At 38.5% G+C, this 14,207-nt stretch overlaps 1 protein-coding gene across 1 annotated transcript in view; it reads right to left on the bottom strand.

Annotated features, from left to right (window-relative positions):
• The window catches only part of LOC117232087 (polypeptide N-acetylgalactosaminyltransferase 2), a 207,479-nt gene that overhangs the window by 6,787 nt on the left and 186,485 nt on the right, over nucleotides 1-14,207 (bottom strand). Inside the window, exons 4-5 of the mRNA XM_033491241.1 lie at nucleotides 1,461-1,559; nucleotides 88-155 (exon numbers count right to left, since the gene is read on the bottom strand). Of these exons, the coding sequence (XP_033347132.1) occupies nucleotides 88-155; nucleotides 1,461-1,559 (167 nt within the window). The remainder of the gene's footprint in view (nucleotides 1-87; nucleotides 156-1,460; nucleotides 1,560-14,207) is intronic.

Genomic DNA, 14,207 nt, shown 5'->3' with positions numbered 1-14,207 from the left:
GAAAAACAGCCTAATATTTTAATATTAGACAGTCTAATTTACATTTCATAATAAACAACAATTATGAAAAGGATTAGAATTGCTTACGATGATCGCTGAAGTCATCCACCAATATAATCTCCTTTATCAAGTGCTCCGGACTTCTGTTCAGCACGCTGAAATCAAAAATAAATATTCACAATATTCTACGAAAGACTAGCCATGCGATTGTAGCAAATGAAATTTCCGCGTAGAAATTAAACGGTTCTAATTCCATCTAGGGGAGTAATCCAGCCTCAAGATGTAGCCTGAATGCGGCAGCGAATCCTCTTTTAAATAAGTTTCCCTAAATAAGTTTCTTCATAGTCTCGCTCGTCCTCTTCTCGCGAAGAAATTCTCTTCAACGAGGGGGAAAAATATTTCTTTCGCGGCGAAAGTAATCCCGTTTCAGTCGCGTGACATTATACCGTGGAAAAATGTTTCAATTAAATTGGCAATTCAGTTATGTTTTAGTTAAGTCCGCGAGGCAAATCTATGGTCCGGGCGATCGCGCCGCGAGAAAATGAAAGAAACGATTCTTTGAATTACTTTAAAACACCGGTGATGATTCCAGAATAATGTAATGATGTAAGCGCCTTACTGAATATCGCGAACATCGATCGGTCATTTTGACCCACTCGTTAGTGATGAGAAAAATTATTATTTTCACGAACAAGTATAATTATCCGCAAGTTTTCAACTTTAAAAGAATGTTTAAGATAGGTAAGTATTTTTGTCTTATTTTGTCTGCGAGAATACAATAGTTCTTTATTGATAGTTGTCGTGTAAAAAGAATATGTATGCGGAAATTTTGGTGCTCTATTTGGTGTTGACGAACCATTATTTATTTAAAAAGATGCAACAATACTATACACGAAGATGTGGAATCGTTCATTGCTTCGACTTGCAGATGTATCTTAAATAAATTCTTGTGTAAATAAGCAAATAGTATTGAATAAACTTGCTAGCACTGTTGGTAATTAATTCCTCTCGGTGTGTTCTTCGTATTTCGACATAAAGCGAAAAAAGTTGCTGCAACAGAGTCAAATGTAAGGAGGATCAAATTTTTTTACATCGACTCTTCGAATTTCACGCGTGATTTATCATACCACGAGGTAATAGGTGTGGGATGATGGAACGACGATTAGGAAATTCCATCGGACCTCGGCCTCTGGACCCGAGTTGAAAGTTTTCTCGCGTTTTCCGTGAAACTCGATCGCGTTGCACGCTCTACGCGTGGGAATTTAGCCGAACGCTATCAACCAGGAAATATTAATCTCGTTTCGTTTCATCCACGCATTCCTCGCTGTTGACGTTTTTCCATTTTTCAACGAAATCGATCATTATCCGATCTTTTTTTTTTATTATCTTTTATTTTTACTTTTCTAACGCATCGTTTTAACATTACAAGGCGCGTAAAGATATTATAAGATCAAAAGTACCTGACGACAGTCCTGAGCAGCGTCGACCGCGCCTCATTGTGAAAAGTGATTATTACGGAGGTTGGAGGCAGGTCTCTTCTCCATTGTTTCATTCGACACCTGTAAACAGAAATGGAATTGCTCTTTAGGTTAGTAAATAAGCCAGAAATGCGAATAAATAAATCCAGAATAAATACAAATATAAACAAACCAGAAATCTAAATAAACAAACTACATGTAAATAAACAGAGGAGCCTCGTTATCGGTGGTACGCGTGACCTAAATGAAAGGTCGTTCGAAAATTACACGGTTCGTGGACGTGTTAAAAGGAATGAAAAGCACGGTGACTTAATTAGCTAGAGTAACTTAGAACCCAGACTCGTCTAATGAGCTTCACAATGAGACACTGGGCACGATATAATTAGGTCATCAACCTGCCACGAATAGGATCGATAGAAACTTCATTGCGGTTCTTCCTGACGTTATCTGTCGTAACGTCCGTTAATATGCTCGTCAGTTTATCCTAATAGGATCCGCAGTTTCATTCCACGCGAGTGGATGTAGTGAAGTACTATTTCGTTTATGGTTAAATGTATTCTGAATTATTAGCGATTTATTTTCAAATAGTCATTTTGCTATTTATTATATTGATTATTCGAAATGTACCATTTACATTGGTAATATTCTTCGTAGATGTTTTATCATTTTTTTTAATTTCACTTTTCAACTTTATCTATACTAACTTCTCCTTTATGACTTTATTCGATGGAAATTCTTTTCTTTTAGAGCAGAAGTTTTGATAATGTAATACCACCTGCAATTCCTCTTTTTCTTTTTTTAGGCAATTTACATTATTGAATTCCGCTTTTTAATACTGTGTAAGGGAAGTCCAAGAATGGTTTAATATCTTTCAAAGAAATTGAAAAATTTATAGCACTCGGTACAATAAATCATTTTCTTTTTAATAAACTGTCTTCCTCTTTAAATTCTTTTGAAATGAAAATTACGTAGGTCTCTTTATTGACGTTTTCCAATAATAGCACATTCACGCAATATGCACCCGTTACTTCCATCTTTGGTCCTCGATATCTTAACTCCTCCTCTTTATGTTTCTATTCCTGTAAAAGAATTCCTTGGTAAGAGATAAATTCTCAGTGCGGTTTATCTTCTCGAGTCGAAAACGAAAGGACGGTCACGAATTTCGTAGAATTTCCGCGTTCCCTGCGGCTTGAAAAAGCGAAGTCTCGAAGGGTGGTGGAAAGTAAATAGAGGGGATGGCAAGAAAAAGGAGGAGGATCATTTTGGCGCGGCACGCCAACACGGGGGAGGTACATAAATGCGACTAGACGGCCAGAACGATTCCAATATGTCAGTCCCACTTTCCCGAGATAAACTCGAGGAACGTGTACGGAATGCGCCTACGTGTACCGTTGCGCTTTCAACCGTCTCGTGATCCCACCTCTTTACTACACCACCTTCTTCAAGGTCCGATCATCGTGCACCAGGCGAAATTGTAAAAGTTCACTGATGAGGTCGTGGGAATTATTACCGACTCGAGGATGCAGCCGCTCGGAAAATTCGCCACTTTCTCTCATTCTACCTGTTTCCTTTCGTTCCCGGGTGACATTAGTAAGCAAGCTTCTCACGTTCCTCTGTTCGTCTCAACTCGATGACGCTCTATCGACGGAAATGACCGAATTAAAGCCGCGTCGAGACGACGTTAAATTAATAATGTTGGGAACAAAGGAACGAATGAGTGTGGGGTGAGAGGGGGAAAAATTACTTCGAAACGCAATAAAACGTAGCGGACGCGCTATAAGAAAATGGACGGGGTGCTTTATGCACTGGGTAAGACTCGGGGACTGGCTCCTTTGTCGAGAGAAAAGCGGTTCGTATCGCCGCAATAAATTGAGATGGCAGGATTAACTTCCTGGTAATGAGAAACGCGTATTTTTCCTTTAAATCTGTTCAAAGATATTGGGTATACTTTCTAAATAGAAAATTGAGATTAAGAATGTAAACTTGGCGTGCATTTGGTATCTACAGAATGAACATTTTTTCGGTTGAACAGTGAATAAGCGGACACAAGAGGAAACAGCGGAGGACTTTAGAATTAAAATCGAAGACTAGACATTCGCCTGATGCTTCTTGCCATCGCCTTCTTTATAGGCAACGAACGATCGTCCGGAAAGCCGGCGCCATATCGCTATACCCTGATCGTTTGTAATGCTAACCGAACCCAGTGCAATTTCATCCAGCTACTCTTATGGAAGATTTACAATTCTAAGTAACTTTTATCGACTGACGAAGCTCAATATGACTTGGATCTTGTAAAGTTGAAATTCATATTTGATAATTCTTGTATTCAAAGTTTGCACGAATATACTTATACATATATTACACACAGAACTAAGGTTGCACGACTAGTCGAGGAGAGGGTTGCACGAACTGTCAACAGGGTGTACTTTCTAATATGTGGCTTATTGGCGCTTGAATCTGGTCGTTCGAAGTTTCTGACAATCATGTAACGCTATCGTAGTATAATAGTAGTCCAGTGCTGGGTTGTGTAGGACTTAGCGGACTTGTGAAGTAAGATATGAGACTGCGAGTTTAATTTTTGGCACGATGAAAGTTCGATTATCGATATAACAAATTGCGGAAGAGGAGGAGAAATCGGTACGTATATATTAGGTTGTCCGAAAAGTGTCTTTCTTTCGCAAACGTGTTTTTTACAGCAGTGCATCTTCATGCAAACGTGAAACCAAGTCTGTGAAATGTCACGGTGTTTATCTCAACAGAACAAAATGGATCGTACGTAATTCGGTAAAATAATATAAAACAGAAAACGTTGTGCGTCTATTATTTCCTCATAAAACGAAAGAAACTTTTCGGACAACCTAATACCTATGTAATCACGAAAATTTCAAATGACATTTTTTTTCTATTAAAATATTCGAAAATTCAAATGTCTGTGATTTCTTCCGTCTGACTTCTCTTCTTAAAACTAAATACAGTTTACCTCACTCTGTCCTGGTCATTCTGGAAATTCCGAATAACGATATTAATAGCGCGATCTCCTAGTTAGACGCTGATTACAAGCAGTTTATCCACTTCCAATCCGTCTTAGACGTTCAGAGACACGGATCGTATCTTCTAATTCATGGGAGCGTAATTTCGCAAGCAAGGCAACGAAGCAACGTCGACTGTCAGGGACATATTTGCCGACAACGAAATTGCAAACGAGCCTTAAAGCGGGCTAGACGGCACGGATCATCCGGACGGTTTAATTCGAAACTGCAATTCGGGCTTTGGTCCCGACGTTAAAGTGGATAACGCACGGTCGGCGCCGGACGACCCCATCGAATTCTCGGGACACGTGCACGCGCGCGTGTACCACTCGCGTTTACACGCGACAACGCGCGTCCAGAACTGGAGCGGTTACTCGCGCGTGTTTCGAGAGGAACACTTGAAATCGTGTTTGTACGAGCGATCTCTCTCTCTGTATTCGCGAGTTCGATGATCAAATCGATCGACTCCTGCATCGATGAAATTTGGTGAAAATGCTTGTGACTGAGAATTTTAACGCAGTAAACAACGGGTTGTTTTACAGGATGCGTGGGATGTGATGGATCAATCATTCGAGTATTACAAGCTTTTCGCAAAAGATAAACATAGGAAATGATTCGTAGTATTATATTTATTTAGAAAATTTTATTACGAATTTCCAAACTCTTACAGCAATGTAATAGTTACGTTAAGAAATAATTAATTTTCTCGTTTCTAAAAGTTAACAGATCTATAGAAAAAATTTGTTGGATAGATTCGTATTTAAAATTGAACTTTGTTCGATCATAGCGAACTATTTCATACAAAAATACAGCATCCCTCTTTTACCCGTTTTTCCTTATATTTTCTTATATTTTAATTCTAACGAGACTACGGTTTTATCAAAAGTATTAATTTTTCTGAGAGATAACATCGGACTTTTTTCTAAAATCGTTGCGATTTATCCTCGTTGCAATAAAAAATCTAGAAATTCCCTATATCGTCCATCCTCTATATTACTCGTCTATATATCCAGATGATAAAATATTGCTTCAAAATTCCACACGAAGTATATGTATATTTAAGCTACGAAATAATCCAAATCTAAGCGAGGTGAAATTATCGCGGGTATCGCGAAAGGCCACAGCGTTTCAGACAGAAAAATAGAAGAAAAAGAAGAAAAGCGAGTTGGCATCGAAGAGCAGAAAGGACGGAACGAAGGAGAATAAAGCGAATTCGGGGACGATGTATAAATTTACCCCTGTACGGAAGCGTTACACACGCCGGGAAAACGAGGATGAACGGCAGCACCCTGCACGCGATCCGAACGAGTTTCGGATTAATCCTGCGCTGATGCTGCTTCCGATCTCACATCGAAATGCACTTGTGGATACGACCAAGTGGTTACAACGGATCAACGTGACCCAAGAGAAACCTGAAATCGGGCTGTTTGCGACACGGGAAATAAATCTACTGATGAATAAACCCGGGATCCCTGAATTCCGGACTATCGTTATACAATAATTTTGCTGTGCTATGGGAATGGAAATTTTGGTGCATACGTTTACAACAAATAACAGGCGATGTATTTCGAGTGCAGAGTCTTGTTCAGATTAGTCGCTTGACCAGTTATGTCACTTTAAATAAATTGGGTTCGAATATAAAGTTCAAGTGGATGTTTAACGTAATCAAAATAAAATTAATATCTAAGATACTGTATATTTAAAGTTGTCTTGGTTTGAGGAATTGGAAATAGTATTCTGATATGTCGGAAGTGTCCAATTTATCAGCGAATCTTTTATTCGTAGAAATGTCTGTCCGCTGTGTAATTCGTACAATCGGTAACACGCCAGCAGTCGATCCAAAGACTATTTTCCACCCTTTCACGTTAATTAATTCTCATATTCCCATGTGCGAGCATTTCAAAACTGCGTTCGCAGCCGTCAGCGTAAATCCCAGCTGAACGGATTTTTCAGAATCCGGCGTCACCGGAAACTCGTGTTCCCAGTAAAAAATAATTTTGTCAAAGCGGTTTTAATACGTACCACCTGAACGTATCGACTGCGTTCCTCTTCTACACAGAGAGAATCCATCAACTAACAGGATGACAAAGAAAAACGTCCAAAATAATTGTAGAACATGCATTTTCAACGAAATATATTCGACAACTCGCAAAATTTCGTTCTCGGTTTAAAAACTCTTGTCGGATGTTCCAACTTTTGCATGATCCAGACACGTACCACGAAAATACTCAGGCTCACGAAAGTATTCGAACATTGCTACTCACCTTTTACGAAATTATTATGCAGGATCATTTCAAAATATTTCGTATGATATATATTTTCAGAGAACGTGTCTACACGCTTGTGTCTACACGTTCGAATACTTTCATAAACCAGTGTATGGCCTTTATGAGATCAACGTAGCTTCGCTGGCAGTTGATCCGAAGAGCAGAAGGTCGAAAACTAACACGGACCTTTTGTTCAACTCTTTTGCTCGGGACGAACCGGATTGCCTCGCGGCCTTTCGAGTCTAGGCAGCGAGGCAGCGAGTTTCCCGGCGGGAGACATAAATTCCACGCTGTCTGTGACGCTGTAAACGCGGATTTGGATCGTACTACACGGATCAGAGCGCGGGAACGAGGACCACGAAGCTCTAAAATCGCGACAAAGGTGGACGGATTTTTCAAGCGCTACGAATTGGAGCATTGGGACGTGGTATTTTGGGGAGAAGGAAGAAGATCGAGGATTTCAACGCGACGCGTATTAAATTCGCTGTTTCGAAACTTGCTTAGGACAGGGTCCGTTTGCGCTACTAAATTCCAATTCGCGACGAGCTCCTCAGCCTTAAGGAGTGATGTTCACGACGACTATGAGCATTGACTAACTCGTTGACACGATGTTTGTATTCTGCCGTTCAAGAGTCTTCCTCGTGTGTTCCATTGGAAATGCGTATGTTGGTTCAAAATTGGAAAAAATCGGGACACGGTATTTCATAGGAATTTTGTAGATTTATGAGTATTTCGCGGTATTTGAATGACTCTTTATATATGGACGAAGACTTATCCTTTTCTCATGCTTTTTATATTTCTCCGTATACCTGTCATACAAGTCGGGCTCGTATTGCAGTTGTCAGTAGTACTAGTGTTGAATTCAATATCTTGATTATTATTTGACTACGGGTGTTTACATATTTATGGGAATATACGTGATATGCAAAAATATATGAAATTCCAGTTATCCTCTCCGAAATTATCCAGAAGAAATTATATTAGGTTGTCCGAGAAGTTTCTTTCGTTTCATAAGGTGACAACAAATGACGAACAATTTCTGTTTTATACTATTTTATTAAATTAGGTACGATTCATTTCGGTATATTTCTATTATTATGTTCGTGCATGGTTCAATAAACTAATATAAAACAAAAACATTGTGCGTCTACTATTTCCTTAGAAAACGAAAGAAATTTTTCGGACAACCTAATATATATGCAGATTTTCTCTGAAATTTCCATCTCTTTCTGTATATAGAAATATAAATTGACATAAATATCCGCGGTCTAAGTTCATTTTTCCTTTAAAATCCATTGCGATTACTTTATCATCATCGAATGCTTGGAATTCTTTTATCTTTGGAGAGCTTGAAAGGAATAAAACAGGATTAATTTTGGATTTTATTGAGAATTGTACCCAACGTTGGCACTTTTGTCGAAGAAACTAATTCGCTAAGTATTTCAACGGTTTTACATAGGAAATGGAAAGCCGAGTTCATTGGTCAAATTTCGTTTCATCAAGGATCCAGGTCGTACAGAATGCGTCGTGCGAGACTTCCTATTGATTTTCCCCTTTTCCGCCCACCCGGGATGAAAGTTCGTCGTAGTTTTAAATTGCGACCCGTTGTTCTTCATCAACGGTTTCGCATCCTTTTGTGAATGGCTAATAGAGAACTCCACAGCCAATAAAGTAATTCCCGTTTCTCACTTGGCGAGTCGCACGAAACTCGATCCTTATTAGAAACATACCGTCTCGCTTTAGAAACCGATAGAACAACATTCAGAAATAGAGCACATCGGCTTTGATCTCTCTCGTAGAAACTCCGTTGCATGCTGAAACTCGAAAGGAATATACTCGCGAAATTGTGTCTTCGTTGTTGCAGTGATATCGAGCCAAATTGGCCACTTCTGAACAGCTTATGAAATATATGTTCATATGAATAAAGATAAATTTATGTATATGTGGACTACGCGGACAAATTACTACCAAAAGTTAGAAATATAAGGATCGCATAGTTTTAGATCTAATATACGATTTTAACGATAAAAAAAAAAAATGCAACAGACATAAACGACTTGAATAATTCTAGCAACTGAATGATTCATTGCGAACTCTACTTATTTCAAGCACGCTACATTCTCAAAGGCTCCGTACGTAAATGTCACGCGTAGCCAGATTTTCACGTTGCACTATACAGTCAGTTCTCTGAATGAATCCTCGCTACCGACACCTTAGCATAAATATACATTCAGTTCATTATCGCTTATCGCACGAATCTCTCACGCGAATTCTACATACCATATTTATTCAAAATTACGATACCACGTAATACAACTTTCTTCTTTTTGTTACACATTTATTTCCCCAAGCTATTTTTCGAGGAACACGGCAAAAGAAATACATTTTGACAGATCAAAAGATCCAGACACAAAGGAGAAATATTCTTATTGTATCTTTCTATTGTATGTACTTTCCACTTTTGTGAGACTTTGGTTTCAATGGAGCGTTATCTGTCGATCGAAACGAGAAGAAGTTCGATATCTCGGTAGATTGTCTATATGTTCAGCCAAAAGAGGAAGAATTTCAGCGAGCACAATGCTTCTTTCGAGAGAAAACGAAATAATACTTCTGTTCCTTGTTGCGTTCCTAGTCTTGAGAGCGTTCTTAGCCGATCGTAAGATTATTGGCTCCTATTGGATCGTCATGAACTTTTATTGACAAGAATCGTTTCTCGCGGTACTGCATCTCGATTAATCGATGGAAAAATTTAATTTAGATCATGTAGTTCATATGTTTAATTATTTACGCGATTTAATCACGGTGCTCGAAGGTAATCAGCTTTATTTAACCAATTACGAAAACCTTCGATTAACTGGCGATCGAATAAACAGCGGAACAACATTGTTTCGAAATCCAATCATTAGACACGCAATATTGACTTGAAAATCACTGCTGTTAATTTCTTTCGTGATTTCATGCGCTAGACCGGTCAACAGTTTAAACGAAAAAGGGGTACAACGAACAATACCCACTTGACTAAACACACGAATTTCAATGATAGGTTTGTAGTGCATGGTTCATTTGCTGTGGAAAACATCGATTGAATAGCATAATAAAAAGAGGAGATCGGCAATTTTGAAGGCGAATGAAACGATCACAGATAATATTATTAGTATTACGAATGATGATATTTGGAAAATATGTGTCTGTGAATGGAAATATATATATATATATATGTAGAAGAATGTAATAATACATCGCGAAATTCTGAAACTAAATGATCGTATTATAAATATATTAAAAAAAAGGAAGAATGAAAACATTATGCATTTTTATATTCGGTGCAAACCGTCAAAAAATACCATATTATGGGATATTTCGAACAAACACGAATAGTACAAATTTTATGGTATAGCAAAATGTACCTAACAAAACCCTGTTAATGCGTCTCCAATCTACGCCGCGACCACAAGCCAATAATTTCCCTGTTTTCACTCTGCCATCCCTCGAAATCCCTGTTATCAGGTGGAATCGCAAAACGTAACGCGTATTATCAATCGTCCGTTCGAAAGCGTCAAATAAATCCGATTAATCGCGTATAGCCAGATCGCTATTAACAAGGTACGCGTTCTACCGATGCATGCGAGCCGGAAACACATTCATGGAGTGCGATTAGTATGACACGTTACGAGTCGAAACGAATCGGAAACGAGGTCGTGGACTCGCAGGCAGAATCGGGAACAAATTTCCAGGGATTCGAATCGATGTCTTCTTAATAACGCCGCGCACTGGATGATGCCGTCGTTGAATCGTGCGACAACAATACCGAAACAGCTGAATATCGTGACCGACATCGTTCCACTCTCGATGATTATTTCTCGTCAAATCGACATTTCCCTCTCTTCTAGCCGATAAGAATCCCTATTCAACCACGCGGCGTTGTTCCTTCTTTACGTGGACTAATGAAACACGTGCGATATGTTCACACCGATTCGTAAGTTTTAGGGCATTTACGAAGACTTAAATAAATCTGAGAAATAATCAGAAAATCGTTTAAGAAAAACGTTTAAGAATAATTCTATTATTTGAAACGTTAGAATGTAAAGAAATCGTATACTATAAATATAAAGGTTTTCTATGATAAGTGTTCAAATAATTTCGTGAGACTCTGTATGTGTATTTCATATTTCAATAATAATTTTATCAATTTTATCAATAACAAAATCAAGTATCTTCTCGTCCGTACTCGGTGTGGCTTTTTATCATTAATTTTGATGGATTCTTACCATTTTATCATTTTACGATAATTATTATGTTTGACGCGATTTCAGTAGTAATCGGATTGCGGCGAACCAGAAAGCACGGTGGGCTCAAATTTATTTCAAACACAATCGAAATTATACGTCGTGCGTTGTTTTTATCTAAATTTTTTTTTTTTTTTTTGGTTTGTGAATTTTTCTATAAATTTAGAAATCTTTATGCGGAGAACTTTTCACGTCGCATTTACCAGCGTATGTATCTCGAAAGTTAATATGTGTTTCGAACCTAGAAATTCCTCTTTTGGCGGATGATTTCGAAAGCGAGAAGTTTGAAGCGGGATTCTTTTTAAGTAGAATCGTCGCGACGCAACGCAGGAATGTTTCCCTAATATTTTATGCGCGAAATATATTTCCCGATGGTTTTCATCGATTCGACGCGCCGACTCTCGCGCCGCATTGGCCAAGGGGAGAAGGTTTCCCGCAGAATAAGAGCGTGGCAGGTGCTTTAGCTCCGGTTCGGCTGTAAATTTTCTGGATTTTATCGGCGAAAATTTAGAGACACCGTAAAACCGACGCGTCGAACGAAGACGCATGTTTATGTGTATGAATATTTGCGGATATTCTTAGCGGCCAGATAAAATATGCGAACAGCGTCACTGTCGTCAACTCAACATTTTATGGCGTATAAAACTGTGTAAAAACTTGACGATTCGCTCCATTCGCGAACACACGATCTTAATTATAAATTTTATTACCGCAGTAACCGAATCACGTATCTCAACACGTATTTTAATGTGTGTCTTAAGGAGAAAATGAACAAATAAATGAATTCTTAAACCATCTGTATTCCGCGTCATTTTCGTTATCATTGTTCACCACTACGATAATTCTCTAGAATGTCGTATAGTTTGGAAATTATATATTCATGCGTTTATATTGTTAAAATATTACCGCCACTTTGGTGTATTTCATCTCTGCATTATATCGTATTACATTACATATTAGTAGACTGTAGATATTTATGCAAATCCATATTACACGAATATAATTAAAGGAATGGAAATTAGCTGAAATATTATTTTAGCTACTATTGTAAGGAGTACTATATTTTGCATATTTCATATGTACATTTTTACGTTTTAAAATGTCTTATAAACGCATAAAAATCATACATATGCACATCACATTATTTCTATGAAGCGATGTTAATTCTTAGATCAAAAGAAAAATACTGCAATCGCTTGTAATTATATTTTATTCAAAACTAGTTACAAATCATTAGAAAAAAAATATATAATTGATAAAAACGTTCGCAAATTATCAGAACAATTCGTCGTATCAGAACACATGAAATTGGTTTCCTTAAAGTTTCAACTAGCAATTAAGATGGCAAATTGGCTCGGTTTACTGGAAAATCAAAGGGACCAGTTCGTGTACTGAAAGTTCCCCCGTCCAAAAACCAATCCACTCAGGCATCATTAAAAATTCATCGTCGTTATCGATCTATCCGCAGTCTTGGCCCAGTGAAAGCCGCGAATCGATGGTTCGCCGAATTCAGAGGCAACCAGCGTGTGTTTCGTGGGGAAACGTCAGAGGAGAGGAAGGGTAGACACATCGGGCTGCTTTAATTAATTTCCCTTTGCGTCGTCGACCAAACGTAAACGACACTGGCGTGACTATTTCAATTTACATCGGTCAGCTCCGTAATTATTTCATCGAAGAGACTAGCGACTCGCGCGAATATTCACCGCCGTTCGTTCCATCAAACTAAATTGCAACCTCTCCCTTGAGTCGATCGGATTCTACTCAAATTAGAATCTCTCCTCTGGAACTTCGGTTCGGTGATTTTCTAAAATCGCTTCAAATTAATTCACCGTCCTCGTACAACTATTCATGTTGCAGCAAGTCGGATGATTATCTTTTGCATACATTGTGAGTCTTCGAATAAATTAATATCCAAAGATGATAAAATTTGTCACATATTTGTAATAATCGATTGAATTCTGATTAGGTTTCGATTAAATTTTTTGTTAGCGAGTATACCGATTGATTTGAGCTTTTATATTTAGAGATTTTGTCGTTGATGTTTTTTCACTGATGTCTTTCGTGATAAATTTTTGTTACGTCAGTGGAAGAAAAAAGAGAAAACTTATCTCTTCTGAGTTATGTGTCTGACACTTAGTGGCGAACGATAAACATAACTCGAAGATAAAATTATAATTGCTGATCGCATGCAATTTGACTGTCCAACGACATAATAGTCCATGTGTATCGTAGGTCCTGTCTAATTGCTGCTGCAATTATTTCAAAGATTATCAAGTCTACAAACTATTTATCAGTGTACAAAGGTCTTCCATCTTTAAACGAACCGAAAGTTCAACAACCTATGACATCTTTTCCGCTATTCCTCTAATAGGAAACATCCCTTATTCCTCATTTCCCTTAACCAAGTCGATTATCGAGATTTTTTTATACTCACCACTGTAGAATCTATCGATTCCGTTTATCAGAATTCCAATAAGACAATAATCAAACCATAATTGAGCCTCGTGGACAGAACCAGGTTCTTTGTAGAATCCGATGATCCTATGGATACGAAGGACGAAGTAATTTTCGAGGACACGAGCATCACGTTGCATAAAACGGGCACGACGAGCAATTGTACTCGAGCTAATGACTAATTAACGACGGAGTTCGAGCCATCCTCCGGTTTGGTTAATGAACCCGCGACGAGGCGCGTCTCGCTTCTCGAATTGGCTGGTCGTGTAAGCTCGCGCGCGAATCATCTCTAAAGCTGTCCATTCGGACTTTCCTGAATCATTATTCAAGCCCTGTTCCTGCCGGGAGCGCGCAGTATGTCCGTGAAGAGGGAACGGAACAAGGGTTATTGGAGTAGACAACGAAAGGAAGGAAGAACGCTTGGAAGTGAGCGTTGGTGGCGAGTGAGAAATGATAGAAGGAGAGCTTGGAAGGATGAAAATGAGATGAGGAAAGGTGGAAAGGAGCGAGAAATGACAGAAATAGATGGATCTTTATTACGCGGTGCAAGGTATTGTGTGTGTTGCAGCTTAGCCACGATGAAAGTAAATCGAGGATGCCACGATATCGAAGCCGAGGATAAAATGGATGAAAGAAGGGACGAAGCCCACGGAGATGGATGAAACGTTGGTTGGAAAAGTGAAACAGCCCTTC

The sequence above is a fragment of the Bombus vosnesenskii genome, unplaced genomic scaffold (genome assembly GCF_011952255.1).
Source record: "Bombus vosnesenskii isolate JDL3184/JDL3185 unplaced genomic scaffold, Bvos_JDL3184-5_v1.1 scf7180000013284, whole genome shotgun sequence".
Classification (NCBI taxonomy): Eukaryota; Metazoa; Arthropoda; class Insecta; order Hymenoptera; family Apidae; genus Bombus; species Bombus vosnesenskii.
The sequence above is the reverse complement of the archived record's forward strand: the minus strand, read 5'-3'. Positions and strand labels throughout refer to the sequence as shown.